General features: G+C 36.8%; 5 protein-coding genes, 1 non-coding gene and 1 pseudogene across 10 annotated transcripts; 2 read left to right on the top strand and 5 right to left on the bottom strand.

Moving 5' to 3' along the window:
• Nucleotides 1-84: 84 nt before the first annotated feature.
• Nucleotides 85-2,212, bottom strand: LOC111278158 (ras-related protein RABA1f-like). The gene is made up of 2 exons (XM_022864689.2): nucleotides 1,752-2,212; nucleotides 85-775 (listed from the first exon to the last, which is right to left on the bottom strand). The coding sequence occupies exons 1-2, from the start codon at nucleotides 1,970-1,972 to the stop codon at nucleotides 343-345; spliced, it is 654 nt and encodes a 217-aa protein (XP_022720424.2). The 5' UTR covers nucleotides 1,973-2,212; the 3' UTR covers nucleotides 85-342.
• An 8,273-nt stretch (nucleotides 2,213-10,485) lies between these two features.
• LOC111278742 (WUSCHEL-related homeobox 9-like) lies at nucleotides 10,486-12,773 on the bottom strand. Its single transcript, XM_022865367.2, has 3 exons — nucleotides 12,540-12,773; nucleotides 11,416-12,189; nucleotides 10,486-11,096 (listed from the first exon to the last, which is right to left on the bottom strand). The coding sequence occupies exons 1-3, from the start codon at nucleotides 12,667-12,669 to the stop codon at nucleotides 10,852-10,854; spliced, it is 1,149 nt and encodes a 382-aa protein (XP_022721102.2). The 5' UTR covers nucleotides 12,670-12,773; the 3' UTR covers nucleotides 10,486-10,851.
• Nucleotides 12,774-14,759: 1,986 nt separating this feature from the next.
• On the bottom strand, nucleotides 14,760-16,517 carry LOC111278631 (rac-like GTP-binding protein RAC13; annotated as a pseudogene). Its single transcript, XR_016344133.1, has 6 exons — nucleotides 16,130-16,517; nucleotides 15,910-16,019; nucleotides 15,709-15,794; nucleotides 15,567-15,636; nucleotides 15,377-15,442; nucleotides 14,760-15,159 (listed from the first exon to the last, which is right to left on the bottom strand). The product of XR_016344133.1 is annotated as a rac-like GTP-binding protein RAC13 (transcript).
• A 725-nt stretch (nucleotides 16,518-17,242) lies between these two features.
• Nucleotides 17,243-18,667, bottom strand: LOC111278754 (ethylene-response factor C3-like). Its single transcript, XM_022865379.2, has one exon. The coding sequence runs from the start codon at nucleotides 18,627-18,629 to the stop codon at nucleotides 17,793-17,795; it is 837 nt and encodes a 278-aa protein (XP_022721114.1). The 5' UTR covers nucleotides 18,630-18,667; the 3' UTR covers nucleotides 17,243-17,792.
• Nucleotides 18,668-21,136: 2,469 nt separating this feature from the next.
• On the top strand, nucleotides 21,137-21,208 carry TRNAE-CUC (transfer RNA glutamic acid (anticodon CUC)). The gene has a single exon. It is a non-coding gene; the product is annotated as a tRNA-Glu (tRNA).
• A 73-nt stretch (nucleotides 21,209-21,281) lies between these two features.
• On the top strand, nucleotides 21,282-26,736 carry LOC111278157 (negative regulator of systemic acquired resistance SNI1-like). 4 transcript variants are annotated; one of them, XM_089764919.1, is made up of 9 exons: nucleotides 21,282-21,549; nucleotides 22,134-22,195; nucleotides 22,386-22,457; nucleotides 22,701-22,782; nucleotides 22,852-22,901; nucleotides 23,790-23,894; nucleotides 24,033-24,162; nucleotides 24,381-24,505; nucleotides 26,563-26,736. In XM_089764919.1, exons 1-6 carry the CDS (start codon nucleotides 21,420-21,422, stop codon nucleotides 23,799-23,801), a joined length of 408 nt encoding a protein of 135 aa, XP_089621045.1. In that variant the 5' UTR covers nucleotides 21,282-21,419; the 3' UTR covers nucleotides 23,802-23,894; nucleotides 24,033-24,162; nucleotides 24,381-24,505; nucleotides 26,563-26,736. The 4 variants fall into 4 exon arrangements, with proteins under 4 accessions (XP_089621045.1, XP_089621044.1, XP_089621046.1 ...); XM_089764918.1 differs by lacking the exon at nucleotides 23,790-23,894; XM_089764922.1 differs by lacking the exon at nucleotides 23,790-23,894 and having other exon boundaries at nucleotides 21,422-21,549; nucleotides 22,106-22,195.
• Nucleotides 24,809-26,594, bottom strand: LOC111278156 (uncharacterized). The gene is made up of 8 exons (XM_022864685.2): nucleotides 26,445-26,594; nucleotides 26,273-26,364; nucleotides 26,131-26,197; nucleotides 25,994-26,024; nucleotides 25,750-25,890; nucleotides 25,260-25,285; nucleotides 25,102-25,160; nucleotides 24,809-24,988 (listed from the first exon to the last, which is right to left on the bottom strand). Exons 1-8 carry the CDS (start codon nucleotides 26,592-26,594, stop codon nucleotides 24,958-24,960), a joined length of 597 nt encoding a protein of 198 aa, XP_022720420.2. The 3' UTR covers nucleotides 24,809-24,957.
• Nucleotides 26,737-27,026: the final 290 nt, after the last annotated feature.

Here is a 27,026-nt window from a genome sequence, read left to right as displayed (position 1 = left end):
ATTTTCCAATATCATATACCCACTGCCATCACAGGCTCAAAGCATAATAGCTTGGCGTTCCATCAAAAACCAACAGTCAGGCAATGATTCGAAACAAACTGAACTTGTATAAAATTAAGATGGTTTAGCACTTAAAGCAATGAACAAAGAAGGAAACAAAAGCAAAATATTTGAAATTAACAAATAAAACAACATTAAACCATTAATCAAGTAACATAGACGAGTTGTGTTTAGCATCCAAAGCACGATGTCAATTTGTCAATGCATTGTTGATGTTCGCTTTTTTGTGCTGTAAATTGGTTAATTTTCAAAGACAAATAACTCTAGACTTCTTCTCCATGCTTAAGCTGAGCAACATCCAACTTGCTTCACAGCTGATACATCGTCCTTTGATCCAACATTGATCCTCTGCCCTTTGGGCAAAGTTGCCCGGTCATCTCCAATATCAAGAGCTTTCCTGCTTACAACACGATAAATCTGGGTCAGCACTTCCGTGAAGGCATTCTCAACATTCAAAGACTCAAGTGCAGATGTTTCCATGAAAATGGTGTTCTCTCGTTCAGCAAAAGCTTTGGCATCTTCAGTGGCAACTGCTCGCAAGTGTCGCAGGTCTGCCTTGTTCCCAACTAGCATAATCACAATGTTGGCATCAGTGTGATCCCTAAGTTCCTTCAGCCACCTTTCTACATTTTCAAATGTAACATGACGGGTGGCATCGTAGACTAGTAAAGCACCAACAGCACCACGGTAATATGCACTGGTTATCGCACGATATCTTCAGCAAAAGAGAGTAGACAGAGAAATTAGAAGATCGTTCCTAGTGATTCATGATTTGCACCCAATTCAGAAAAAAAGTACATAAAAAACTTCAAGAAATTTGTAAAAAGGTGATCCAAAAAAGAAAAATAAGTCATATCATACTGCAGGGAATTGTACAAAAATGGCTCTCTTTCTGTCTTCTTTAAAGCCTTTCTTTGGTAAGCCAAGATTAATGCATTAAAGGTCACTCTCCAACACTTACAAGTATAGTGCCAAGAGGAAAGAGAGCTGATTAAAGCACAGAGAAGGAATATTAGGAATCAAAGATTCTCTCTTCCATCCTTCATACCCTCAATGGCAGTAATAGTCAGTTTTATTTATGAATATTAAGCTTTCAGAACTGGATAAAAAAAAAACAACAAAAAGAAAGAAAAAGAAGAAGTTTATTGGATAATGATCTATAATAATATCCATTCTAGACCATAATTAATATGAGAATAAAAGGCCAAATTAACATAAAATTTAAATGCCAATTTCGCAATGTTATCACTCCAGCGATGAAACAAAGAGGTGGCTAATACACAAAACAAAGCAGGCAACCACATTACAGGAAAAGGTCCAGTTTCCTATTGTGGGGGTGACGACTTAGGCATTATAATCTACAACTCTAGCAAAAAGAGCACGTTAGCCATGTATTATTCCACCAAAATTCGATACAAGACAAGAATGAATAGCCAAGCAAGCAATTTCATGTAACAAGACAATCTATTATTTCCAATTGAAATCCGATATGTGTTTCATTAACCAAGAACATTATACAATTTGTTCATTTGCAGGAACTAAATCTCATAAATTTCCCATTTTGCAAGATCCCAACATTCAGATAACAGCAAAAAAGGATCCGAGTCCTCAAATTGAGCAATAACAAAGCGTAATGTCTAAAACCCAGATCAAGATCCGCACCCCAGAAACAAATGGCAAAAAACAAATACCTTTCTTGTCCAGCGGTGTCCCAAATCTGAGCTTTGACAACTTTATCATCAACATGAATGCTACGGGTGGCAAACTCAACCCCAATAGTAGACTTAGATTCCAGGCTAAACTCGTTCCTTGTAAATCTAGACAAAAGGTTGGATTTTCCAACCCCAGAGTCACCGATCAGGACAACCTTAAACAAGTAATCGTAGTCATCATCCGCCCTGTAAGCTCCCATTTTTCTCTTGTTTTTTTTTTCCTTCACCTTTCTCCTCTTGTTCTTGTTATATGTCGTCCGATGTTGTCTTTGATTGGTGTCGAAGTATTTAAAAAGCAAAATAAAAACAAAAAAGAAACGCCTTTTTCTTTTCTTCTTGTTATTTGGGTAATTGGTATGTTAAAGGTGGCATTTTGTTTTGCTTTTCGGGTTCTGGGTTTGGGATGGTCTGGAGAAAAGCTTTAGTTGGCAAATGGCTATGAACTATGATTATGATGGCTGGTGGCGGGTTAACCAAAATTAACCCTTTTTCACGAGATTTTGGAGAAAAGTTTGGATTTTTTATTTTTTAATATGTTGGAGAAAGTTTGTTTGGTAACCTTAATAATTAAGTAACCATTTTTCAGGCAATTTTTCTTTTTTTTCTCTTTTTTCACCTTTTTGTTTTGTTAAACAAATTAGATTAGTTACTTTTCTTAGCACATGTGAAAACTAGAATGGAAATTAGTGGACATTATCAAACTACTTGTTGAATCTTGTTTTTTTTTTTTTTTTTATATGATTTGTCAATTTATGGACACGAATTTTGATCAAATCAAAGGATAATTTTTGACCAATTACATTGAAACATGCATTTTATTATTTATTTTTTTATCACATAAATATAAAATTTTTTTATAAAAAAAGTCACATAATGAAAATAATAAAATAGTTTGAATATTAAATTTAATAAATATTAATTTTTAAAAATAATTATACAAATTAAATAAATTAAACTTTTGAATTTAAGCATAAACTTCTTAATCATATAATTTTCCGTAGTCTTATTATATGATGTAACATGCCCAAAAAGACTGCTTGACATTGTGAAATAAACAAGTTTTGCTGTTCTTTTCTCGGTCGTTAATGTACGTATATAGAATTGTTAATTGTGGGACTAGGAAGATTGTCATACTATGTCGAAGGATTTAGAACATAAAAAAAATGGAATTATATGATAGTATATCAAAAACAAATTGTTGTTTTCTTACAGTTTGGTTTAGATATTTTTGTTACAACTAACAGGCTTTGCCTAAAATCGTGTAATTGTTAAGGAATGGGAAATGGAAAAGAAACAAATTAAGATCCAACTTTAGTGGAATAATCAATTATACTAAACCTAGGAAGCAACCAGTGTGAATGTTTGCATCAACAACATATAAGGAGTTTATAGCGTGAAAGAAAGAACATTTTACTAATAATTATCTTGAAGAACTCAGTAAAATGGTTCAACTTTGTGCATTTAATGGAAGAAAGACCGAAATAGAAGATTGGTTTGGTCAGCATTGTCTTGCCCAAGGCAATCGTATTCAGCCCAATGGGCAAGAATCAAACCATGCTGATCCAACTTCAAAATTTTAAGGAAATATCAGACCAATGGACTCGCCATTACGTGCTTTTCATGGCGGATGGAGAGCCTGCCTGCCTAGCTTAGCACTAATGTCACGCCGTGGGCGGATGTGCAGGCGCACAAGCTCGAGCGTCCAAGGTTGAGGCTCATGTACCAAGGCATTAACGGGGGTATGCGCACTAGGTTTTGGAGAGGGTCCAGATCGTCCGCACAGCCAGACCAAGGCCCGCAAGATGCCCGCACCACATTAGAAAAGGCCTAAGAGAGGAAGTGCGCAAGGAGATCTTCTAGAAGCGCACGGGATCAACAAGAGTTTTAAGCAGGATGTGGTTGATCCTAAAAATCAAGAAGCAGAATCTTGAATTAATGTAATCTGTGTAATCGTTGATTGATTGTAATTCCTTGATTTTAAGGATTTAGCCATAAGTGTAGCTAGAGGCCTCAACTATAAATAGAGTGTCACCCCACCCTCTTTTATATATCATACACACTTTTGCTTTAGTAAAATACAGAGTATATTTCAGCAATTCTCTTATTCTCTTGTTTCCCTCAAACTTAAGCATTTTATCCTTTCCATTGTTCTAGTACCCGCACGTTTGTGTTTTAAGCTGACTTAGGCTAGAATGAGGCGATTCCAAGCTTAAGGTTGCACGGATTCTGAGTCTTAGGTTAAAGCCCCTGACAGTTGGTATTAGAGCAGTTTTGGTTCTACTTGTTTGTGTGTGTGCAGGTTAGATCGTAGTCGAAAAGATGGCATCCTAGAGCGATGTGGCTAGCTAACAACCAGAGGCCCATGAGCAAGGTCGCAGAAAGGGCAAGAACGCCAGTTCGAAAGACATCTGATCTACCATAGATGGGAGGCTATCCAAAGTAGAGGTGACCATGGGCGATATAAAGGAGAAACTTAATGATGTAGAGACTCACATTGAGCTGATAGACTCCATGAAAGAGAAGCTCAAGGGTAGATTACAAGCTGCTCTCAATTAAAGCCTGGACGTGATCACCTAAAGGAATGAGACTTTGAAAGCTTAGGTGGAGACCATGCGCGATGGCATGAAGGCCATACGCAAAGAGATAGAGGAGCTCAGGAGCGAGCTCATTACGTGCAAGACTGCCATTGCGAATGATATGTTTGATGGAGCGTCCAAGACTCGTGTAGAGATCTCTAAGCCCAAAGAGTTCAAAGGGACCAGGACAGTCAAGAAAGTAGACAACTAGCTACCTATGAGGCATGGAGTAGTATTTTTAAGCCATGAGCATGTAAGATAAGGCTATCAAAGTAAGCACCGTATCAATGTATCTTACTGATGTTGCCTTATTGTGGTGGAGGTGCAAGTGTGATGATGAGAAGCACGAGGGTACCATGATTGGAATCTAGATGAAGTTCCAAAGAGAGTTCAAGGAGTAATTTTACCCAGAGTACGCCAATGATAAGATACGAGAAAAGCTGCACAGGTTTACCCAACAAGAGAAGATAAGGGACTATGTCAAAAAATTCTCTAAATTGATGCTTCAGATCTCGGATTTGAGTGAGACGAAAACATGGATGGGCTGAAGCCATGGGTGAAGCACGAGCTACAAAGGTGTGGAGTTCGTAACTTGGCTAAAGCCATGATTACTGTTGAGTCCTTGGTGGAGTTCAAATCACTAAACAAGTTCGAGTCTACTAAGCCCAAGGGAAAGGGCAAGGATAAGAGAGACCGAGAGCAACAGTTCAAGGGAAAGGATCGTGACTGATAGTCCAAAGATAGGGATTGAGATCATTCAGACAAAGATGGTGAAAAGAAGCCATTGACAGGTAAGTAGAAGGTAAAAAGACACCAAAAGTCACTTGTATGCGACCTATGTGAAGAGAGCCACATAACACGTAACTGCTAACAGAAAGGTAAGTCGACTGCTATAGATAAAGAGTTTGACGAAGTGCTAGAGGTAAAGGTAACAAAGCTTAGGTCATTGGTACTCAATGCTGTTTAAAATAAGGGGAGTCGCAAGCTAAAAGGCTTGATATTTACGGATCTGATGGTTATGGCCAGAAAGTGAACGCACTAGTAGACACAGATGCCTCACACTTATTTATTTCAGGTGATGGAGCCTAGAAGCTCGAACTAAAGGTGCAAAAAAGGATTGGTACCATCAAGATGGTGAATTCCAAGAAAATTCTAGCCATTGGAGTTGCACGAGAATGGAGTTATAGCTTGGAGACTTGAAGGGCGAGGAAACCATTGAGGTAATACCTTTGGACGACTGTGAGTTTGTGATTAGGTTAGATTTTTTTGTTTGGATTAACACCCTCATTGTGCCTTTTACCAATTATATTTGCATTCGGATGCATGATGCCAATGCCTTGCACCATTGAGGCTAGGATCTGAAATTGTGTCTAGAGTAATGTTAGCCATTCAATTTGCCAAGGCAGTGAATAGGGATGAAGACACCTTTTTGGCATCTCTGAAGTATGAAAAATCGAAATAGGAGGAGTCTAACACCCTTTTCGAGGTGTTAAAGTTGCTGGAGTCCTTTAGCGACGTGATGCCCGTAAAGTTACCTAATAAGCTATCACCTAAGAGGGGGTGGACTATAAAATCGAGCTAGTGCCCGAGGCTAAGCCACTAGCTAGAGCTTCTTACCAAATGCCTTTACTAGAGTTAGAGGAGTTAAGGAAGCAGCTTCAAAAGTTGATTGATGTTGGCTTTATCAGGCCATCGAAAGTGCCATATGGTGCATCGATTTTATTCCAATTCAAGCATAATGGGTCATTACGATTGTGCATAGACTACCAAGCTTTAAATAAGCTGACCGTTAAGAACAAGTATCTTATCCCACTTATTGCAGACTTGTTCAACCAACTTAAGAATGCAAGGTGGTTCATCAAGTTAAATTTAAGGTCAAGCTCCTACCAGGTCAGGATTATAAAAGGAGATAAGCCCAAGACAACATGTGTCACTCGATATGACTCGTATGAGTTCTTAGTCATGCCATTTGGACTCACTAATACCCCAACAACCTTCTGTACACTCATGAATAAAGTACTTCAATCATTCTTTGATCGGTTTGTTATAGTTTATCTTAATGACATTGTAATCTATAGCCAAACGTTAAGAGAGCATGTAAACCATTTGAGACAGGTGTTTAAGGTGTTGCAGGTGCACAAGCTTTATGTCAAGAGGGAGAAGTGCTCATCACCCAGTAAGAGATCCCGTTCTTAGGTCATATAGTAAGAGGTGATAGGATTCGCATGGATTAAAATAAGGTGTGCGCCATCCTAGAATAGGATCCACTAGCCAAAGTCATTGAATTGAGGTCATTTTTTAGGCTGGTCAACTACTACAGATGCTTCATCAAAGGCCACTTAGCCATAGCGATGCCATTAAATGACTTGCTCAAAAAATAGAGAGCATGAGAGTGAAGCACAGGTTACCAAGAATCTTTTGATCGATTGAAACAGGTTGTGATCGAAAAGTCTGTCTTGGCCTTGCTAGACCATGTCAAGTCGTATGAGGTGTATATAAATGCATCAGACATGTAATATAAGGTGTGTTGATACAGGAAGGTCATTCGATTGCATTCAAAAATTGAAAGCTCAATGAGATTGAGCGTAGATACATGATCCAGAAGAAAGAGATGGCTGCAGTGATGCACTGCTTGCACACTTAACGTCATTACCTATTGGGATTGAAGTTCGTAGTTAGGAGGGATAATGTGACGATCAGCTACTTTCAGTCATAAAAGAAGCTGTCTCTCAAGCAGGTGAGATGGTAAGATTTTTTTATGAAATTTAATTTTCAGATAAAGCACAAGCCAGGGCGAGCAAACCTGGTGGCAGACGCCCTGAGTAGAAAGGTTAACCTTATTGCCATTAGCCAATTAAAAGGGTTTTTGGTCGTATATCAAGAAAGAACTTATGCATGATCTTACAGCTAAGGCTCTTATAGAGTACGTTCAGCAAGGTAAGACCATGTGGTTTTGGTTGCATGATGGTTTGTTGTACACTAGAGGCAGTAGACTATTTATGTCACAGCATGAAAAGCTTTACAAGGAAGTCATACACGAGTGTTATGATTCAAGGTGGGTTGGACACCTAAGGGTGAGCCATACCTTAGCTTTGCTAGAAGACTGATACTACTCACCACACATGAGGAAAGATATGGAGGCTTATGTGAAAACTTATCTTGTGTACCAATAAGACAAGGTGAAGCTTAAGAAACCAAGTGATCTTTTAGAGCCATTGCCAATGCCAGAACGACCATGGGAAAGCGTCACTCTGAACTTTATAGTTAGTCTACCTAAGGCAAAGGGATTCAGAAGTATCATGGTAGTGGTGGACAAATTTTTCAAGTATGGAAATTTCATTCCAGCAACCAAAGAGTGTCCAGTCAAAGAAGCAGCCTGGTTGTTCCTGAAAAACGTAGTGAAGTCATAGGGAGTGCTGAAGATCATTATTAGCGATTGGGACGGGCATTTCACGAGTATGTTCTGGATTAAGTTGTTCAAATTGTTGGGGTCAAACTTAAACTTTTTCACTAGCATGCATTCACAGACTGACAGACAGACTAAAAGTGTGAATAGATTATTAGAGATTTCTACCTCAGGCACTATGTGAGTGCCATGCAAAGGGACTGGCCAAAGCTATTAGATGTCACCCAATTTTCTTACAACTTGTAAAGGAGCAAAGCAATGAACCATAGTCCATTTGAGGTGGTAATAGGTCAATAATCGCTAACACCAGGTTCGATTGCTGCAAGTTATAAGGGCTGAATCCATTAGCATACAAGTTTACCAAGGCTTGGTAAGAGCAAGCTGACTTGGCTAAAGTTTATCTTTACAAAGCGACAAAAAGGTCGAAGAAATAGGTAGATTAAAATAGGTGGGATGTGTAGTTCTAAGTAAGAGACTTGGTATTGGTAAAGCTGCATCCCATTGTGAGCCACAGGAGGTTGCATAAAAACCTAGTCTAGAGGTGTAATAGACCTTTTCGAGTAATAAAAAGGGTAGGTAAGATTGCTTACAAGCTAGATATACCACTCAAGTTGAGAGTACATTCGATGTTCCATGTTAGCATGCTCAAGTCGTCCCATGAAGATGAGGGAGATCCAGGATGGGCAGAGTCAAAACGTGTGCCATTGGGAGCTAGGGCCTTATATGAGAAAGAGGTCTATAGCATCATAACTGATCGAGAAGTGAGGTAAAAGAACTACTAACCAAGACATGAGTACTTGGTGCGCTGGAAGGGACTTTCAGACAGTGAGGCAAGCTGGGAACTAGCATAAAACTTATGGTAGTTTCAGGACTAGATCGAGTAGTACCATAAAGAGGACGCAACGAGGGCGTTGCGCAATCAGGTGAGGGAGAATGTCAGGCCCTGGGTGGGCGCACCGGGCGCACAAGCTCGAGCACCCAAGGTTGAGGCTCGCTTACCAGAAGCATTGGTGGGGGTTTGTGCACTAGGTCTTGGAGAGGAGTCCGGACCGCCACACAGCATGCAGACCTGTTCGCATAGCCAGGCCAAGGCCCGTAAGATGCCCTCACCACATTAGGGAAGGCCTAAGAGAGGAAGTACATAAGGAGATCTTCTAGAAGTGCATAGGATCAGCAGGAGCCTTTAGCAAGATTTGGTTGACCCTAAAAATCAGAAAGCAGAATCCTGAATTAATATAATCTGTGTAATCCTTGATTGATTGTAATTTTTTGATTCTAAGAATTTACCATAAGTGTAGTTGGGGGTCTCAATTATAAATAGGGGGTCACCCTATCCTCCTTTGTACATCATACACACTTTTGCTTTAGTAAAATATAAAGCATATTTCAACAATTCTCTTGTTCTCTTGTTTCTTTTAAACTTGCACATTTTATCCTTCCCATTGTTCTAGTGTCACATGCTTATGTTTTAGATTGACTTAAGTTAGAATGAAGTGATTCCAAACTTAAAGCCGTACAGATTATGAGTCTTAGATTGGAGCCCATGACATTAGCAGCACCCTATCTTTGTTTGTTTGCACTCTGCGGTATACTTGGACAGAAGTCTTCTGCAAAGAAAGAACAAAACAATCCAACCAAACCTACCGTTGACACATCCAATCCCACGTGTGGACATGTACATATAAACCTGATCACTTTGCTTACAACGTGTCCTGTTCATGAACATATCTCCCATTTCTCAGCCTCTGGAAGCTGATCTCCAAGCTGAAAAAGAAAGGGTTGCAAGTTCTTGACTTTGCACGGCCATTGCCTTTCCAAGTTTGAATTTCGGGATCGTAGTTGTCATGATTATTATTATGATGGTTCCTGGAAAAACCACAACGTGAAATGTGACGTTGTAAGGGAAAGGATAGCCTAGAAAAAGTAGAGGAATTTCATTTTTGGCATATCCAGCTCGCTTTGTCAAATCGTGACTGTGATGGCTAATGAAGAGAGGGGTTAACACTGTTCTCACCAGAGTGCACGTCAAAAAATCTGCAACACTCAACACCAAAATTGACTCCCCTCCTTCAACTACTCACCAGATCATAGCTAGCTCATTGTCGTTGCAATAGGAAAAACAACAGGGAAATATTTACAGACCGATCAAACACTTTTTTTTTTTTGGGGGGGGGGGCGGTCAGGGGGTTCAGTCTTTCAGATTCGTGCGAGAAAATGGGTTTGAAACAACCAGGATTTTGGTCGCTCTAACAAAAACAGATGGGCTTTGAATAGGTTGTTTGATGTTTTGGGTGAATCCTAAGTAAAACCCTATTTCTGAATTACAATGGATCAACTGTAAACTCTTTTGCAAAATTGATCGTGTAGAAGAAGTAAGACAAATTGGATTTGATTAGGTATCATGATTTTTTCTGATCTACGCAGAGTTTTCTAAACCCTAAATATTGGAAATGAAAACATTCTAGTCGTCACTCGAAAAAATCCACCTGCTATTCTTTGAGCTATTAAGATGGCTGCATTTCTAAGTGGCAAATATATTTAATATGACCAAAAAGAGTTTTAGCTTTAAGTTCAAAAGAAAATAAAACGAAAAATAAGTAAAGTAGGTAACTTCTATGGTTCTTTCATGGATATTAAAAGTAAATTAAATAGCATATTTAATTCATACATATTGCCTTGACAAGAAATTAATTGGAGAATACATTGGTCCACAAAGTTTTTCAAACTATATATTATTCCAGATACATATCCATGATATAGAGAGCCCTAAGGACTATACCTAAAGCCAAATTTCAAGCTTGAAAGAGAGAAGCGAGGGAGAGAAAACCAAGAAAGAGAAGAAAAAGATAGTAGTGTCAGCCTATGTGATCCATTTCCTCAGCAATTCAAGAATAAAACACACTAATTAACAAAACTCAATTGGTATGCAAAACCTTTCCAGCGTTTACACGAGAAAGGGTCCTAATTATCTTCTTTGAATTACAAGCTGTCATGCACGTGTAATAACTTATGTAAAAATACTACTATAAATAATAGCATTGCTGAAGATATAACAAATTTAAGAGAAGGTTCTTCAAAGTTTGTCACCTTCAATATATTACTCCGAGACGGGGCTTAATGAGCGAACCAGATAGTAAAATCCACCATTTTGAAGAGACTGAAGGGTTGGCCGCCACTCGTTGGTGAGAAAAGGCTGACCAGCTGAGTTGATCAAGATAGCATCATCACCAAAAGCCTCCCGCACCTTGAAGGGCCCCATGGCCACATCAAAGGCTACATCATTGATAAACACCGTTGATCTAGCCGCACCTCCAGGACCCACTTCATCCGATTCCCCAACACCTGCCAACAGAGAATCACTCAAACATATACACCAACGCAGTAGTCAATTCCAGTGAGAATAAGCCATGCACACGTCCATCTAGAGACAATGGTCACAAATCCCGGTCCTAAATGACGCTTTATCCCCATTATTTAACACATATGACCAAATTATTCCATCGTCGTGTGCATAAAATTTGGTAGTACGTCAATTAGCTGGTCCATGAAATATTAATTGGTGTATATTCTTGTACTAACTTTTTTTATTACTATTAAAGACAAATCTTATGTTAGCTAACATATTTAATTGTGAAAGAATAAAGAGAATTGAAAATTTTACCTTGAATGTGGTGATTATTAGATGGAACAGTAATTGTAGCCGGGCTAGAAACAGTTGGAGGAGGAATAGCGTGAGTACTAGGAGCAGTGGTCACAGCACTGTTACTAATCTGGAGCTTCATCTTCATCTTTTCTTCATGTTCTTTCCTTGAAGCCCCATGGTTCGATATCTCACTCAACAAAAGAGTTGTACAGGGTCCAACTGTTTGTTCAGGAACTTGAATCACATTGGTTAGATCAGAGAAGTCAAACCCTTGTGTAAATCCGGCTCCTTCGGTAGCCTGTTGCGCAGGAAAGAAAAAGGGTTCGTTCAAGAACTCGTTTTGAGGCTGATGAAAGTAGGTCTGGTTCACAAAAGCAGTCGGAGAGTTGGAAACATCCATGACATTTGGAGAACTCAATGAGATAGTACTCTTGTTAGGTCCTTTTGGTGAAGATTTCTCGGATGAGGATGATGACGAAGAAGGCGCAGTGATGGTGGTAATATTGGTGGTAGGAGTTTGCTGGGTTTGTTGATTTTGCTGGGACTGTCGTTTGGAGTTTTGGAGGTTGCGCTGCTTGTGTTTGCTTCTGGATTTTCTATTTTGGAACCAGTAAAACACATTGGCATCGCCTACTTGGCTATAATCCTGCAACTGAGCTCTGATTTTCCTTATCTCATCCCTTGGTGGGTTAACCATTCCGGAGTTGAATATGGCTTCCAGTATGCGAATTTGTTCGGGTTTCGGGTTCCATCTTGGTTTAGTGTCACGACTACGCTCTTCACATCCTGCAACTGTTTCACAAGACGTTAGCATACAATTGTAAAGAATTCAAACAACATATTATAATTATTCATCTCTTTCTTAACTAGGGTCAAGCATTCAACATAAAATTATCAAGTAGTACTATAACAGATTATCTGTTTGAAGGAGCAAATTAATGAGATAACTGACGAGTTATTTATGTAGGTAATGACAAATCCTAGATGTCTAAAGTAGGAAGGATATCGGGTAAGCTAGCTAGATGACTTTAGCAGGCCCTTATTCAAGCTTGAAAATGGTTCAGCCAACTATTGAGCGTAGCAGAGAACAAGAACATAACAAGATGGAGGTTCTCATTTCTACTGCAAATTGTGTCATTTACCTGAGATGTAAGGTGCTTTGTAGCAACTACTTGACATGAGAGATGGGTTGCTGTCATGCTGCCATTGGTGGTGAGTGTTGCAGGGCTTGGATTTGAACATGCTAGGCCAATGTCTCTTTGGCGAAGCCATGATATTGATGAAGATGCTGAAGATAGTGGCCAAAATCTAAGCTAGATATCTAATCTAAAGTAGCCCACTAAAAGAGAAACAAGAGATAGAATTGCCCTTTTGTTGTTCTAATTTTTGGTAATTGGTACTGCTTTGCGCACTAGGCAAACATAACATCTCTTCTTATAGCCTCCTCACCGACCCGTGATAATTTTCTCTCAATTAACTAAAACAATCATTCCCATTTCCCAAAGAAAATATAAAAATCATTTATTTATTTATTTTATATAAATAACTATATAACAGGCAAAACCCACAACAGGAATCCCCTGGTGAAAGATAAACAAGAAAGGAAATCAAAATAAATTACAAGGGGAAGATTGAAAGTACTGTCCCATCCCTTCCTTACCCATTTTACATTAAACTGAAATACTTCTTTTTCTACTCAAAGTACAAGCCAATTCCCCTGGACTAGAAGCAAAGAAACATGGATAAGAATACATGGTGGTGTTTAACTGGAATCCTCATCAAAGGTGACAGAGAAAGCTCTTAATGCAAAAGAGAAGTGAAGTGAGTAAGGTTTGTAACTGCAAAGAATAGAGACAGAAAAGAGGTTGTTTTTTTTTTTTTTTTGCTTTAGAGAAATGGGTTGTTCTGATCAGCTTCTCTTTTTTCTTTTTCATATACTAGTGTTTCTTTTTCCACTTCTCTTCGGTTTTTGCTTGCATTGCATTAATGGAAGAGTGTAGGGGTAGATGTAAGTATTGGATTATTCTAATGGAAAAGGTGGTTGCAAAGAATAAATAGGGGTTGGGTAGTAATTGCAACTTCACAAGTTATGGTTTCTTTGGGCAAAGTAAGGGGGACCTTGGATTGACTCGAGGGATAGTAATTGCAATTTCACATCTTCCTCTTCAAATAATCAATGTTGCATCGGAGTGAATTAAATTGAGTAGTTCCAAAATTATACTGCAAACAGGGCAAGACAATTGTGAACTTATGCAAAAGGATGTTGCATTTGCACGAACATAGGGTAGTGTTGGTACTGAAAAACTGGGAATTTGCGGCCTCGAATGTTTATTTTGGAGTTGGTGATCATGGCGGTCAATGGTCATCCTCGAAATTCTCTTCCCTTAACTCGGCATGAAATGTTAGAAGGAAACAAGCATATATAGAAGTCAAAAGTCTTTTCAGAGTCATGGTATATTTATTAAGTAGAATAGAATTTTATTACAAACTGGAAATTTTGATTTATCCCATTGCTATGCCTTCAGTTAAATGGTTCAAATCAAACTGTGTCTTTCAAATTATTAACCTATAGATTTACCTACATAAAATATATCATGCTTGCATAGGATAGGCTTAATAGAAGATAAAATCACCCAATTCCAAGCGCTGATACGAAGAAATATGGGACCATGTCCTGTTTTAAATAATAGTATAATAATATGTCTGTTTTGCTCTCCGTTTGGGGAGACAGACAAGAACGTTTACAGTAAGTGCAGAAGACGATCCCATCAAAGGTCTTTAGCAAACTGAAGTACTATACTGGGAAAGTAGTTTTAGTTTTGTCTTTGCCTTTGCAAACGTGTGTAGGGGCTTTTGGCTTTGTTAATGATGATGATTGAATGAGAGTCTAGCGATCGTACACATTATTCATAGGCTACTTACCCCCTACCCTCCTCTTTGCTGGCAGGACTATGGCCTGTGGCTGTGGGGGGGGGGGGTCTCTGACTCTGCTCAAATTTCGTGCATTGTTATTTCTTTATTACACTTGTTTCTATTTTGGCGTCATTTGACTCATTTTCCCTTTCTGCTTATCCTTTTAACCTGAGCCAAACTCAAATTGCTTGGTCTTGCAGCAAGGAGTAATGGCATAATAATCAGGCTCGAAATGGTTTTGTTGAGCAAAAAAGGTTCACTTTTAATGAACTTGATTAGTTAGTATTAAGAATCGTTTTAACCACTGTTTCCAGGCCATAGCTGTGTTTTGGAAGAAAAACGAAAAACTTGTTAAGTAAATTAACAAGCTTGAGCGTTGTTATGGTTGTTCAATTAAGAGAATTTTCAAGTATGTTATTGGAGCTGAATAATGTTCAGTTAGACCACCAACTGCTTGTATTGAATTGCAAGCAAGCAAATGTTCTTCTATTGAATTGCAATCGAAGCTATAACAAACAAAATTGTGAAGAGGCTTTGGCATTTGCAAAGCTAGCCACGACAAAGAGGATAAAATGAACTTGTACAGCAAAATTCGAACTCCTTCAGTAATCGATCATCTGAGAGACTTGTAATCTCCCCTTGCAATCATATGAAATTTATGTAAATAATAATAATAATAAAGTGTATAGCCGATAGTGTTTATCTGCAGACATTTTTTGACAAGTAATTGACCCTAATGTTGATTGAAATTCAAAGGAAAGCACATGATCTTCGCTTGCGAGGCTTTCTCTTTGGTTTTGGTGGCCTCAAAGCTACCTTTATTGCAGCATCAAAAACAGCCTTCACATTCTGAAGAAATAGAACAAAAGAAAGTTAGCCTTTTAAAAAATTTCAGTTCTACACAGTTGATTAGGAAATTCATTGAACAAATTTTCTAGCAACAGATTAAATTCTTACTTCAAGGACAAATCTATTGAACTAATAAACTTACTATAGATAAAATGATCAAGAGAATTCTGGAAAATTTGGTAAATTAGAGGATAAAGGGTGCATAGAAATAGGGTACCTGTTGGGTTTTGGAACTGCATTCGATGTAAGTAACAGCTCCTATCATTTTCTTGAGTTCCTCTCCCTGCTCACCGAGTTTCATTGAACCAAACGATAAACTATCAGGCATTAGTTGGAGCAATATTCAAGTATATTTGTGTTATGCATAATAACATAATTACTTAATCTTGGTTTAATTGTTAACTTGCCTGAGAAGTTGTGATTATTGTTGCTCCCGGATGATTGCTCAAGAACTGCTCGTCATCTCGCAAATCTGCACTCAATTAGAGTCAAAGATAAAACAGGATTGTACAAAAAAAATTGAAAGACAGAACTGAATAATACGGGAACGATCTAGTATTCTAAGCTGTAACTCCTTTCGTTCCAACAAGCACAATTGGCACGTTTGGAGCATGATGTCTTAGCTCGGAGATCCACTGTTAGCCATGAATTTAGTATTTATGTCTAAGTCAAGGAACTTGAGGATGTTGGATTAAGGAAAAAAATATCGGAAAACTGGAAACAAGAACGTTGCTATGCCAGCAAAATTACCTTTTTGTAGATATTTTCATAACTGGCCTTGCTAATCAGAGAAAAGGCCAGCAAAAACACGTCGGCTCCTCTATAACTCAAAGGTCTTAGCCTGTTGTAATCTTCCTGTCCTGAAAATCACAAATTTACTGAGAGGTCACAGCATTGATTTGAATGATCAGTATAATTTCACAGAAATGCTGGAAGCTAGGATTATAAGGTTGCAGACTCATGAACTTACCGGCAGTGTCCCATAGGCCAAGGTTCACTGTGCTGCCATCCACCACCACACTGGCGCTGAAGTTGTCAAATACTGTTGGAACATAATCCTATATCCAAAAGGAGAAAACCAAAAAAAAAAAGGGCATTGCATTATTATCACTTTTCTTGTGATGTCATAACAATCACCATGATCAAATCCCCCACATCATTACCGTTGGAAAAGTATTGCTAGTATAGGAAATAAGCATGCAAGTCTTTCCCACGGCTCCATCCCCCACTGTGACGCACTTGATAAATCTCGCTGTGCTCATTTTCTCCCTGGGGATTGTGAAGTATGAAAAGAAATGGAAGTTGGGGCCGGGTTTTAACAACCTGCTACAATCCCATCACCCAACTTTAGCTGTAGCTGATCCTGATCCAAAATAGAATGATTGCAGGGTGGCTTTTCTTTTCTTGAAGTGCAAGGACATGGCTAGAAACAGGTGATTAAAGTAGGTTTGGTGCTGGTGTTAGTTGGTTTAAGTGTTGAGGAAGGGAGGCCATAGAACTAATGATGATAATAACAAATTGATAAGAAAGGAGTTGCTTGATTAGCCAATAACTATGATTGAATTAATAACAAGTCTAAAGGTTGTACCATCCTTCACAAAAGTGTAATTTGGGTGACGTCATAATTTTTAAATTCATAAATTTTAAAATTTTTTTAATGTAATATTTAAATTGTAAATATATTAATTAACATGATATTTATTTCTTACATGATTAATTTCAAGTGAATTTTTAAAATATGAAATTAATTAATAAATCACATTAAAAATTTTTAATAATTTGTGACATTTTATTATAATTAAAGATTATTTGTGACATTATCTATTTTTGAAACTTCAAAACCGAAAAATAAAAAACAATGAAATTAGTGAGATTTACTGCAGATATACTCATCTTTACAATAAGCTAACCTTACTAATTAATAATTATTCGTTTGAGATGGTTTAACTTGTAAGAGAATGTCCTGATAACTCTATCAATCTTGGATTAATCCTAAAAGATTTAAGCGTCATTGGACATCACGGTGCAGTGTGATGAAGTTACCATTTGGAATGGCAGATCCCATTCTATGAAGTTATACGCCTATGCCTGAATTGAGAATGGTCGAACTCGAATTGCTCACTACGAGGAAGCTCACGGCAGGAGCAAGCATTCGGCCAGCCCAGACTAAAAAAGAAGAAGAAAACCATGTGTAAGAAAGCCATGGTGTATCGACCAAGGGGTGATCCTTGTGTTTGTCCATGTGCATGAGGTTTAGGCTTTTTAGCCCTATTCAAATTAGGTCAATCCAAGATGAAGCTGAATGAACCGCAAATGACCCACTTTATGAAAGTGATCACGTTTTATTTTAAAGGGATTTACCGATTTAGCCCAAAAAAATTATTAATTATTCACAGACCCAAATCCAAAACAAATTTACAAGATTTTACTCGTGTTGTCAATCAGATCAGATGACCCTTGTACCGATGAAAGGAAAGGATCAAATGATCTCGTATACAATTAAATAATCAAACCTAGAGTAACAGTAACATATACATTCCTGCCAACAAGTAATGTATAAAATTAAACTAGTATTATGCCTATGATCAACCAATCTCAATGTACAGTAGTAATCTTTCAAATCTTGTATCCCTTCAAAAGGAAGACAGCAAACTCTCCAAATAATCATTCCCCAAATCCTGAAACTCAAGTACATCATCATATCCATCCTCAAGCACCTCTTCCACACTTGCAATTCTCTTTAGAGTAGGCTGTTCAACCATCACAAACTCACTGTTTTCCTCCCAATCTCTAGACTCTCTTTTTTGGTGATTGGTGAAATTTTCAATGTAGCTGAGACGTGTGCAAGCAGAGTCATTACCTTGACAAGTGCAAGACATACAACAGTTGAGGTCAGTTTTTGTGTAGTCAATACCCATAGCCTTGGCAACTGTCTCTAGCGGGAAGTTAAGATATCCCTTGGGGCCTCTAATTCTCAAGGCAGCCTTGTCGTAGGCCATAGCTGCTTCCTCAGCTGTGTCAAAAGTCCCAAGCCAAACTCGAGCTCCTTTCCTTGACGAGTCTCTTATCTCTGCTGCATACTTGCCCCAAGGCCGCCTCCTCACTCCCCGGTAGTGTCTTGTTGCCACCTTCTCTACTGTCATAGAATTCACTTTAAGTCCTCGAGTGCTTATATCCTTGCTTGTATTATCATTACAGGATTGTTCCATATTGCCTGCAGGAATAATTCCATCAAGAAGATCCTCCCATATGTCAGCTCCCATTGATATCCACCTCCCAAGACTTGGTAGCCTTTGTAAAATCTCCAAGGATCCGTCTCTCCCATCCAGGCTTGGCAGTTCTTCCCATGATTTGGACGATTTTGTTGTATCGCTAGTGGTTTTATCAGCTTTTTCTCCACCAACGAAGTTCGCCCATACATTCTCTAGTATTGACTCAGAATCTGGATGGTGGCAACCTGCTACATCCATCTTGCTATCCACAAATTTCAATCCCCCGGTGTCACCAAATTTAGGATAGAGGACTTTTAATCATGAATTGAGAAATATAAAGCTGCAAATACACTTAATTTGAATCTTTATCCTACTCTATGACAAATTCCAGTTAGAAACTTGTCATTTAATCAACTGACCCGCTTAATTCATGGAAAGGAATTGGAATTCAAACAACAAAGAATTAAGTGGATTTGTGTATTTTACGCCTCTAACGTTGACTTATGTGGTTGGTCTAATCATTTACAGTCTTAATTTATGCAGATAACTGCATTTTGTACATTTTTTTTTCTAAAATCCTTCCTGTAATTCATGTTCAATTACATAAGAAATAGGGGAAGCTCGGGAATTGAAAGCTGGCTGAAGAATCAATCCATTTTTTTATATTGTTCAACGACTGCATTTTGGTATTTATAGTATTCCACGTTATAGCACTTTCTACATATGTATCACCCAAAAAAAAAACCTTCCCATCATTTCTTTTATGTATTCCTTCAACGACATAAATTTGCCTCAATTCGATATCTGAATTAAGCACAAATTTCCCAGATTATAAGAGGCTTAATACCCCTTTAACCTGTAATCCAAGTTACTGAAATATCAAGGATAACGACTATGTGTACGTTTGAAAAAGAGGGTTAGAGAGGGAATACTAAAGAATTCTGAATTTTTTCTTTGGATATACATCTTATAATCATAGCTTTTTAAAATGCATGTTCCCACTGAATTTCCTGGTTTAAAAGTTTAAAGGCACTGCCCTTCCCAGACATTCCTTTCCATCTCAGCTGTTGCTAAGGATATACTTTTATCTGCCCTGTTACTATCAGTTTAGGATTTGGCCAGTGACATATGCTATGTTCAATGATTTTATGCTAAATGTTTCCTATAATAATCAAGTAAAGATTAAAAAAAGATTAATTTATAGTTTAGTTCACTTGGTTCTATAATTACTTTTAAAAAATAACATTTGATATGTTTAGATTCGAATCTCAACATCTACAATCCTTTCTCTTATCTTAATGTTATGACCTATTTTATTAAAAAAAAAAAAATTGGGCTTATTACATGTGTTACTTCCACAATAACTAGAAAATTTTCTGAATATTTTGTTTGTGTCATCTAAATTGGTATCAAGAATTTCTCCTTTTCCACTGGTTGATGTTTCAAATTAGTCTGTTTTTGTGAATATAAATGTGGTAGGTTGCTAATATGCAAATCCATTTTTCTTGGGATGCAAGCATTGACATCCTTAATTAAGGAATAAGACCAAACTAATTGCAAGAGATATGTATTATAGCATTTAAAAAAATGAAAAATTCGACTGCAAAAGGGGACGATTAAAGGCTTAAAATCGAAGAAAGATGGGAGAGTGTCAAGCAAATGCGGCGTTTAAGATTCGATGTATTAGGGGAAGAAAACTTCATTGACTAAGGCAAGTAATAGGAATCAACCGATGTTACTGTTTCATACACAATCAAGGGTGTGGTGATGGCCACAAACTATTGGCTCATGCTTTTATGGTAATCATCAATTCATTATCAGAGTAAAATATACTTGCAAAAGGGCTGTTTGGTTTGACCACTGCCCATGGTGAAGTAAAACTAAAAAAATGGGTATCCTGGTTGGGCTCTCAAGTCTCACTTTTAAGGGTTATGAGCCAGAGATGGTTTTTGTGTGATCAATGGCAGCAACTACAACCATACAGGAATATGGTCAATGGCACCAGGCCCGCACCCCCCCCCCCCTTTCCCCATTGCTAGTGTTGATAAATCGGTTATAAAAGGAGGATCACTATTGCCTTCCATGCATTCATGATGAAAACTTGCACGAATCATATCATACAGACAAAATCAAAGAGAAAATTTATTGAATGATGAAGGAGTTGAGGACTCAATTACTTGAATGTAAGAATATTCAAAGTACAGAAAGAAAGAAGTCCCAAGTTAATTTCTTCACAGTTTTGATTCGCTTTTGCATTTTCACAACATTCTTCTTCCTTGAATGCTGCCCCAATTTGATTAATTAGTATCTCTTTACCAAAGGATTTATGGGATGAAGGAGCTCGGAAAATCTCAGTTACCGGGCTGCCTCCAATGGGTTGTTTGCCGGTTTTCATCACCCTCAACTCTGAAACGCCATCCTCCAGCGTGGTTGCATGGAAAAATATTCTCGGGTTGGAATGGAATACAACCAAATGCACCAAACTGATGTGAATTCCATGCGTGGAAGAGATTAACGATCATCATGGTGCAAGTTTCAAGGCCTTGAAAAACATGGTAAGCCTGTACCAAGTTATTCATTGCCAATCATCCTGTGGTGGATTCAATGATACAGGATCGATATTTGAATGATTGAGCATATAATATTTATATAGAAGGCTTGCAGTTTATCTTTGTCATTAGAATTATTTTTTGTAAATTGTATTGCTACATGCAAAAAAATTAACAATTATCTTATATAAGTTTTGTTATATTTTCGTATCGTTATCCGTTGTAGTCTAGTGGTTAGGATATTCGGCTCTCACCCGAAAGACCCGGGTTCAAGTCCCGGCAACGGAAAACTTTTGTAAATGAAGATTATTGGGAATTTGAATTGAAAATTCCAATTAGTTTCCGATTTTTTAATATTTTTCCATTTATTTCCCGATATTTTTCCACTTTTTTCCCGCCAAATATAAATAAATCGCGTCTAATCTGTGCATCTTCAAGAATGAGAGACGTAGAGAGAAATTGAAAAGAACTAGGGTTTCGAAATTTAAAAGAAAAGGAAATGGAGAAGAGAAAAATCAGAAATAATTGCAGCAATGGAAGAGTAAGGATCAACAGAGGGGGCATGGAAGCGAAAACTTCAGCAATTCTCGACTCTGCCGAATCTCACAAAGATTCTCAAGACGCCAAAGGTGACCGTTCGTATTCTCTCTTATTTGAAATAAATTTTAACGATAATTTTATTACTAAATTGTAGATTTTTTTTGTTATTTTGTTTGTTTGAATTTAGGTATTGATTTTCTGGAAACCGTGCGTAAATCTATATTCTCACTTTCTCTCTTTCTGTTTTGAAAATCAAATTATTTTCTTTTTTGTTTTTTGCAATAAAAAGATTGATTTGCCTGGATTTATTTATTTTTATCCTTTGCTTCTTTTTTAAATAAAGAAAAATGGTTGAGGCAGTGTTGCAAATAATGTCTAGCTATGAGCTTTTGAATGAGATCGAAATGGTAACTGACTTTGATTTGTATTTAACTCATGATTTCGTTACTTAATCCATTTGAGAAAAAAAATGTCTGATAACATTTTTTTATATATCTGAATCATCTGGTAATGGTTCGCATGAACTGGTTATAATTAATGAGGTAAATAAGAATCTTCATGATGTTTAATAAGGTTTAAGTATTTGTGTATTCTGGATTTTAAGTTGATTGGTTCGTTTATTTATTCAATTTAATCTTGGCTTAGGCATCGTTGCCATTTGTGGTTTCTTCAGATGTTATGCGTAGTGACAGAGAAGCCACTCGGAAAAACTCCTGTGAATTGTTTGATTCCAATGTGAGTTGGATTTGTTGTTTTAAACCTTGGAATGCTTATTGAGGATATGAATAATTGAGGTTTTCTATACGTCGAACGCTTTGTGGATGAGAGGGAAATTGCACTAATAGCAGGAAAGCTAATTGTAGAAACTATTGTTGCTTGAGCATAGCATCGTTAGCTTTTGTTTGACTGTCAGTATCGTTGGCAGGGTTTTCATGAATTAATAGAATGCCTTGCTGAATTAACCAATGAAACAATTTCAGAGAGACAGGATAGTAAGGTTTCTGTACTTATTCCTTGTATTTCATCTTTCAGTGCTTTGGAAACTTTTCAGATAGTAGTAAAGTTCTCTCTCATAATTGCTCGTTACAACTTTTTAGTGATTCCATTGGCAAAGCTGATTGTAATATTAATTATTCCGTTGGGTTGTTGCTATATTTTCTGTCCTATAACAATAAATGTTTATATCTTTTATTTTATAGGTAGATAAGTTTTGACTGTTGCTAACACAACTTTGTTGCAGTCCTTAGGAAATGTGTTACTGTTTCAATATCTTATCAATGTTCTTGAAGGAGATTTTCTACCCTGTATCAATATATATAAAGGTAAGCCAATTTCTAATGTTATGCTTTTTAATCATCGGGAAGGTTTGACAGATTATTGTTATATTGCAGAAACCATGAACTGGAACCTTTGGAGGGAGTGCTTACTCAACATGCTTATGGTTAGCTTTAGCTTTTAAGCCTTTAATTTCTCTGCTACCTTTTGTTTCTTACATTCTTACATATTTCATTAAATGGGTTAAGTTATTTTCTCACTGAGTCTTCTATTTGGCTGCTCATGCTAGATTTAGTGTCCTTTTGGATTCTACTGCACTTTCGATACGATGCGATTGAACTCACCGCACTATCAATTGAATTTAAATGCTAATTTTAATGAGATCAATTCAACATAAATTTTTCATTAAATTTTTTTTCAATTACAGTTATAGTAACTGTTTTTTTTAATCGTAACTATAACAATTTTTATTACTATTTTCAATCTCACTACAATCAATTTCACTGCTCGTTTAAATAAAGCCTTATTTTGTGGGATTCAAGAAGAGTCAACCAAAGGTTTTAATGAAAGATTGCTTGTCTACAATCTGTGGGCTGTGCCAAGATTATGCTGGAATCAGTAATGAGTCTGACTGTTCTGAGACTTCTATGGGAAAATCATCTGAGAATCATAATACTGATTTAGCAATTGCTGTACTTGAAGTAAAAAATACTACTTCTATGGGTATGCAGAAACTTCTGATAATGGTTAGATCCCAAGATGTTATTGAATATAAGATATTTCTAAATCATTTTCACTATCATCTCTGACTTTGTGGACCTCTTTAGATTATGGAGCTTGACATCTGTGACATGACATGAGATTAATAAGTGGCAGGTGCTTGGAACGATGACTTTTCCATTGAAAGTTTGTGGGGTTGTTTCCATGGTCCCTTATTCAAAATGTTAATTGATCTCGCGTTAAGTTTTGCTCAACTCCTGATACGAGGCTAATCAAGAATTGAGAAACTTAATCAGAATTATCTTCACTGAAAATGCGTGCTTTGTTGTTGTAGTCTTGTAGATAGGACATGACAGTCACGAGACAACTGCAAATCTAAGCTTGAAGCCAAAAGCTGGAATATTTTTGTGATATTACCTCTGAAAATTGGTCTTGTAGAGTAAGTGGTTTTTGAAACAAGAAATTCAACGATTAAAGATCATTGTTGAGCAACAAAGCAAAACTTTTATGAAGTTCATCTCCACAATTTTATTCCTTTTTGTTTTTATTTGATTAAATCTTGTTATTTCTCTTTCAGGCCTACTTGTCCATGTCATCACAGCAACATCTTTGGCACCTCTGATTGCAAGGAAGCTGTAATATAGCTCTCTCATGGAAGTATCTAAGAACGTAATTGCTGCTTTGAATAGTCTAAGAGGAGCAGATGAGTAAGCTTCTTCATCCATCTTTGTAATTTTATTTGTATTATTTCGCTAATATTCCATATTTTCGTTTCCGCCTAGGCGTGTAATATTAGTACATGTTGTGTGTGCAACAATTATGCTAGTGTGAGCAATCAAGCTCTAGGTTGATTGGCTGAAATGCAAATGTTGATTTTTTGGCACCTTATGTCTTAAAGAAGTGCATTGTATATCTCATGTTGTAGGAGCATTGAGATTTCATCCCTTGGAAAAGCATTGTTTACAGCTGCAATGATGATTTCAACAACTTCATAGGAGTTCAAGAAAACATGCAGATGACTTCTGGTTTTCAAAGGGTCGCATACTGAAGGTAACTTCCTTGGCCATTGCTGTATATAAATGACGGGCTTCAGTAAACTTATTTAATTGTACCTAGCTCTGTTGTCATCCAAAATTGCAACTGTGACTTCTTGACTAAAGAAAGTATATATCCTGCATCATATCATTCAAACCTGAGGTTCTCTTTTCTGTTCTTTATAAATTTCCATTATAACTGAGAGGTTATAATGGAAAAATTTCACAGAGTGATAATAAAAATTTCACCAGTCAGGTATAACCAGATACTGAAGAAGCCCTGACTTTTTTGAATCCCTAATTCAGTAGAAAAAAGAAATTTCTAAAAGCTGTTTCATATAGAAAGGTTGAGCTTTCATCTGAATAGTAGTAAATTATGGTCTTACACCCACGAAACTATCTAAAAATTTTGTGTTTGTGATAAATTCTAAAAAGATCTGTCAACAAAATAGTACCCAATCCACCATTTTAGGATTCTTCTGCCACCTCAGTTGTATTCCTGAAAAGGTTCAAACTAGTTTTAGTATGTAAAGTTCTAACTCAATTGTGGAACACATGATAATAACTGAATGTTACGCAATTACAGATATCACTAAGGTTAGTGATACTCACTTTGATGGTTGCGATGAATCAAGCTGCATCGTTACTGGCCCATCATTGACCAAACTAACCTTTAAACAATTAAAAAGATCCGAATCAGAATACATCCTTAAGAAAGTTTCTACTCAGAAAGAAGAGAAATGACACTTTTGGGGGTGGGAGAACCTCACCTTCATCATTGCTCCAAATATTCCATCTGCAACAAATAACCAAAATGAGTCAAAATAACTTTAAACACATCATTCATCATCTATCAAAAAAGTCATGCTATGTTTGAGACAATCTTTTGCTGTGACAACTTGGTCTGGGCACAACATCTCAAGTTACCTGATTGAATGTTTGCAAAACAACTATTGAATTGCATATATTTTGTCTAAATGACATAAAAAACATGACAGATTTGATTCTGACATGGTTCTAAACTATCATAGGTTTTTGAAAATATTTGTTACTTTGTGTCTTTGAGTATGAGCTTCTATATCCTATGCTGTTACTGCCTATCATACAGATCTATCTATCAACATAGAATGATGGTCTTATCTATCAAAGTATATCTTGTATATCTCCTTTCTGCATGTTTTAGATTCAAAGACAGTAAATGAAAAAAAAAATTTACCAATAAAACAATGAAGGAAAGAATGGATGGTAAATGAAAATAACCTTTAATTGCGTCTGGTTTATAAGCTTTTCTGAAATTGTCAACTAAACCTTCATAGAAAGGCTTTGCTTTTTGTGGTGGCATTGCCAAATGGAAGTCTGGCTTGTTACCCTTCAAGAATCCATACAATGTAAATTGACTTACTGCAAGGACAAACAACTTTCGAATATAATTATTTTTTATTGAAGGGAAAAGAAACAGTGAAAAAAAAGGAAAAAAGAGGCAAACCCTAAACCTCAAGATTACCTAGTAGAACACCATAATTGCGTTGCATGACCTGAAAATTATCCCAAAATTGAAGCCACGACTTTAATCTTAGTGTAAAACCTCAACCCACTGAACAGAAATTTGGAAAGTAAAGGAAAGGAAAAGGGGAAAATTACATTTTGGTCCCATCCTTTGCCAGTACTCTCATTTGGGAACAATCTCATGTTCAAAACCTTTCGACAACTATAAAAGCAGTAAAAAAAAAATAAAAAATATAATGAATTGAATAAGTTAGAATGCATGGAAATGTTTTATTACATGTAATCGGCGTCAGATTCGGTGTCGGAATCGTGGAGTCCAACGAGAACGAGGAGACCCGGTCCGATTTCCGACACAATGCGACCATCGACCTGGGAAAATTGCTAAGTTGATGAGGCTTAGCCATAAGGAGATTTAAGTATAGTTTAAGAGAGACAGGTTTTAGACTGACCTCGACGCTGGCAGAGCCAACTCTTTGGACCACGGCTCTCATCGCCCTGATTTGTAGGTTTCGGTGTTTGTTCAATGGTGAAAGAGTCTTGTGCTTATTTTTGGTGCGTATTACGCAGGCATAGCAGGGGGAGATGGAAAAGGAGTGCATGGGTTTTGCGGCCCTTTTTCTTAGTTCACTTAAAAGGAAGCTTTTTGTACTCAAAATTTGAAGACACTTTTTTCTTTTTCTACTTCATGATCGAACATATGTGAATTTTATTCATATTTAATAAAAAATTTAAATTTTTATATGAATAATGATTTATGGATATTATATTATGAGTATATAATAAAAATAAAAATAAAAATAAATATGATATTAAAATTTTATTGATTATATTTATAGGGATGGATAATTTAATACGTAATTCAATATTTGTATCCTATATATATTTATATATAATTAATAAATAAATTTTTTATTAAATAGTATAAATTATTATTTCATATTAATTAAAGTAAATATATTTTTATTAATATATATTAATAGATATTTATAAAAAATTACTTAAATATACAAATTAAAAACAAACATTTTTAC

Source organism: Durio zibethinus, chromosome 8 (genome assembly GCF_047325235.1).
Source record: "Durio zibethinus cultivar Kanyao isolate XHJ-2024 chromosome 8, ASM4732523v1, whole genome shotgun sequence".
Taxonomy (NCBI): Eukaryota; Viridiplantae; Streptophyta; class Magnoliopsida; order Malvales; family Malvaceae; genus Durio; species Durio zibethinus.
The sequence above is the reverse complement of the archived record's forward strand: the minus strand, read 5'-3'. Positions and strand labels throughout refer to the sequence as shown.

What these genes read in the sequence shown, in the direction of transcription:
- LOC111278158 (XM_022864689.2), bottom strand. Translation starts at nt 1,972, where the DNA reads ATGGGAGCTTACAGGGCGGATGATGACTACGATTACTTGTTTAAGGTT. An exon ending in GACACCGCTGGACAAGAAAG is followed by an intron (nt 776 to 1,751) that starts GTATTTGTTTTT and finishes CTTTTGCTGAAG; the next exon opens with ATATCGTGCGATAACCAGTG.
- LOC111278742 (XM_022865367.2), bottom strand. Translation starts at nt 12,669, where the DNA reads ATGGCTTCGCCAAAGAGACATTGGCCTAGCATGTTCAAATCCAAGCCC. An exon ending in CAAAGCACCTTACATCTCAG is followed by an intron (nt 12,190 to 12,539) that starts GTAAATGACACA and finishes CTTGTGAAACAG; the next exon opens with TTGCAGGATGTGAAGAGCGT. An exon ending in TAATAATCACCACATTCAAG is followed by an intron (nt 11,097 to 11,415) that starts GTAAAATTTTCA and finishes CTCTGTTGGCAG; the next exon opens with GTGTTGGGGAATCGGATGAA.
- LOC111278754 (XM_022865379.2), bottom strand. Translation starts at nt 18,629, where the DNA reads ATGGATGTAGCAGGTTGCCACCATCCAGATTCTGAGTCAATACTAGAG.
- LOC111278157 (XM_089764918.1), top strand. Translation starts at nt 21,420, where the DNA reads ATGGAGAAGAGAAAAATCAGAAATAATTGCAGCAATGGAAGAGTAAGG. An exon ending in GTGAATTGTTTGATTCCAAT is followed by an intron (nt 22,196 to 22,385) that starts GTGAGTTGGATT and finishes TATCGTTGGCAG; the next exon opens with GGTTTTCATGAATTAATAGA. An exon ending in CTGTATCAATATATATAAAG is followed by an intron (nt 22,783 to 22,851) that starts GTAAGCCAATTT and finishes GTTATATTGCAG; the next exon opens with AAACCATGAACTGGAACCTT.
- LOC111278156 (XM_022864685.2), bottom strand. Translation starts at nt 26,594, where the DNA reads ATGCACTCCTTTTCCATCTCCCCCTGCTATGCCTGCGTAATACGCACC. An exon ending in CAATTATGGTGTTCTACTAG is followed by an intron (nt 25,891 to 25,993) that starts GTAATCTTGAGG and finishes TTGTCCTTGCAG; the next exon opens with TAAGTCAATTTACATTGTAT. An exon ending in TAAACCAGACGCAATTAAAG is followed by an intron (nt 25,286 to 25,749) that starts GTTATTTTCATT and finishes TATTTGTTGCAG; the next exon opens with ATGGAATATTTGGAGCAATG.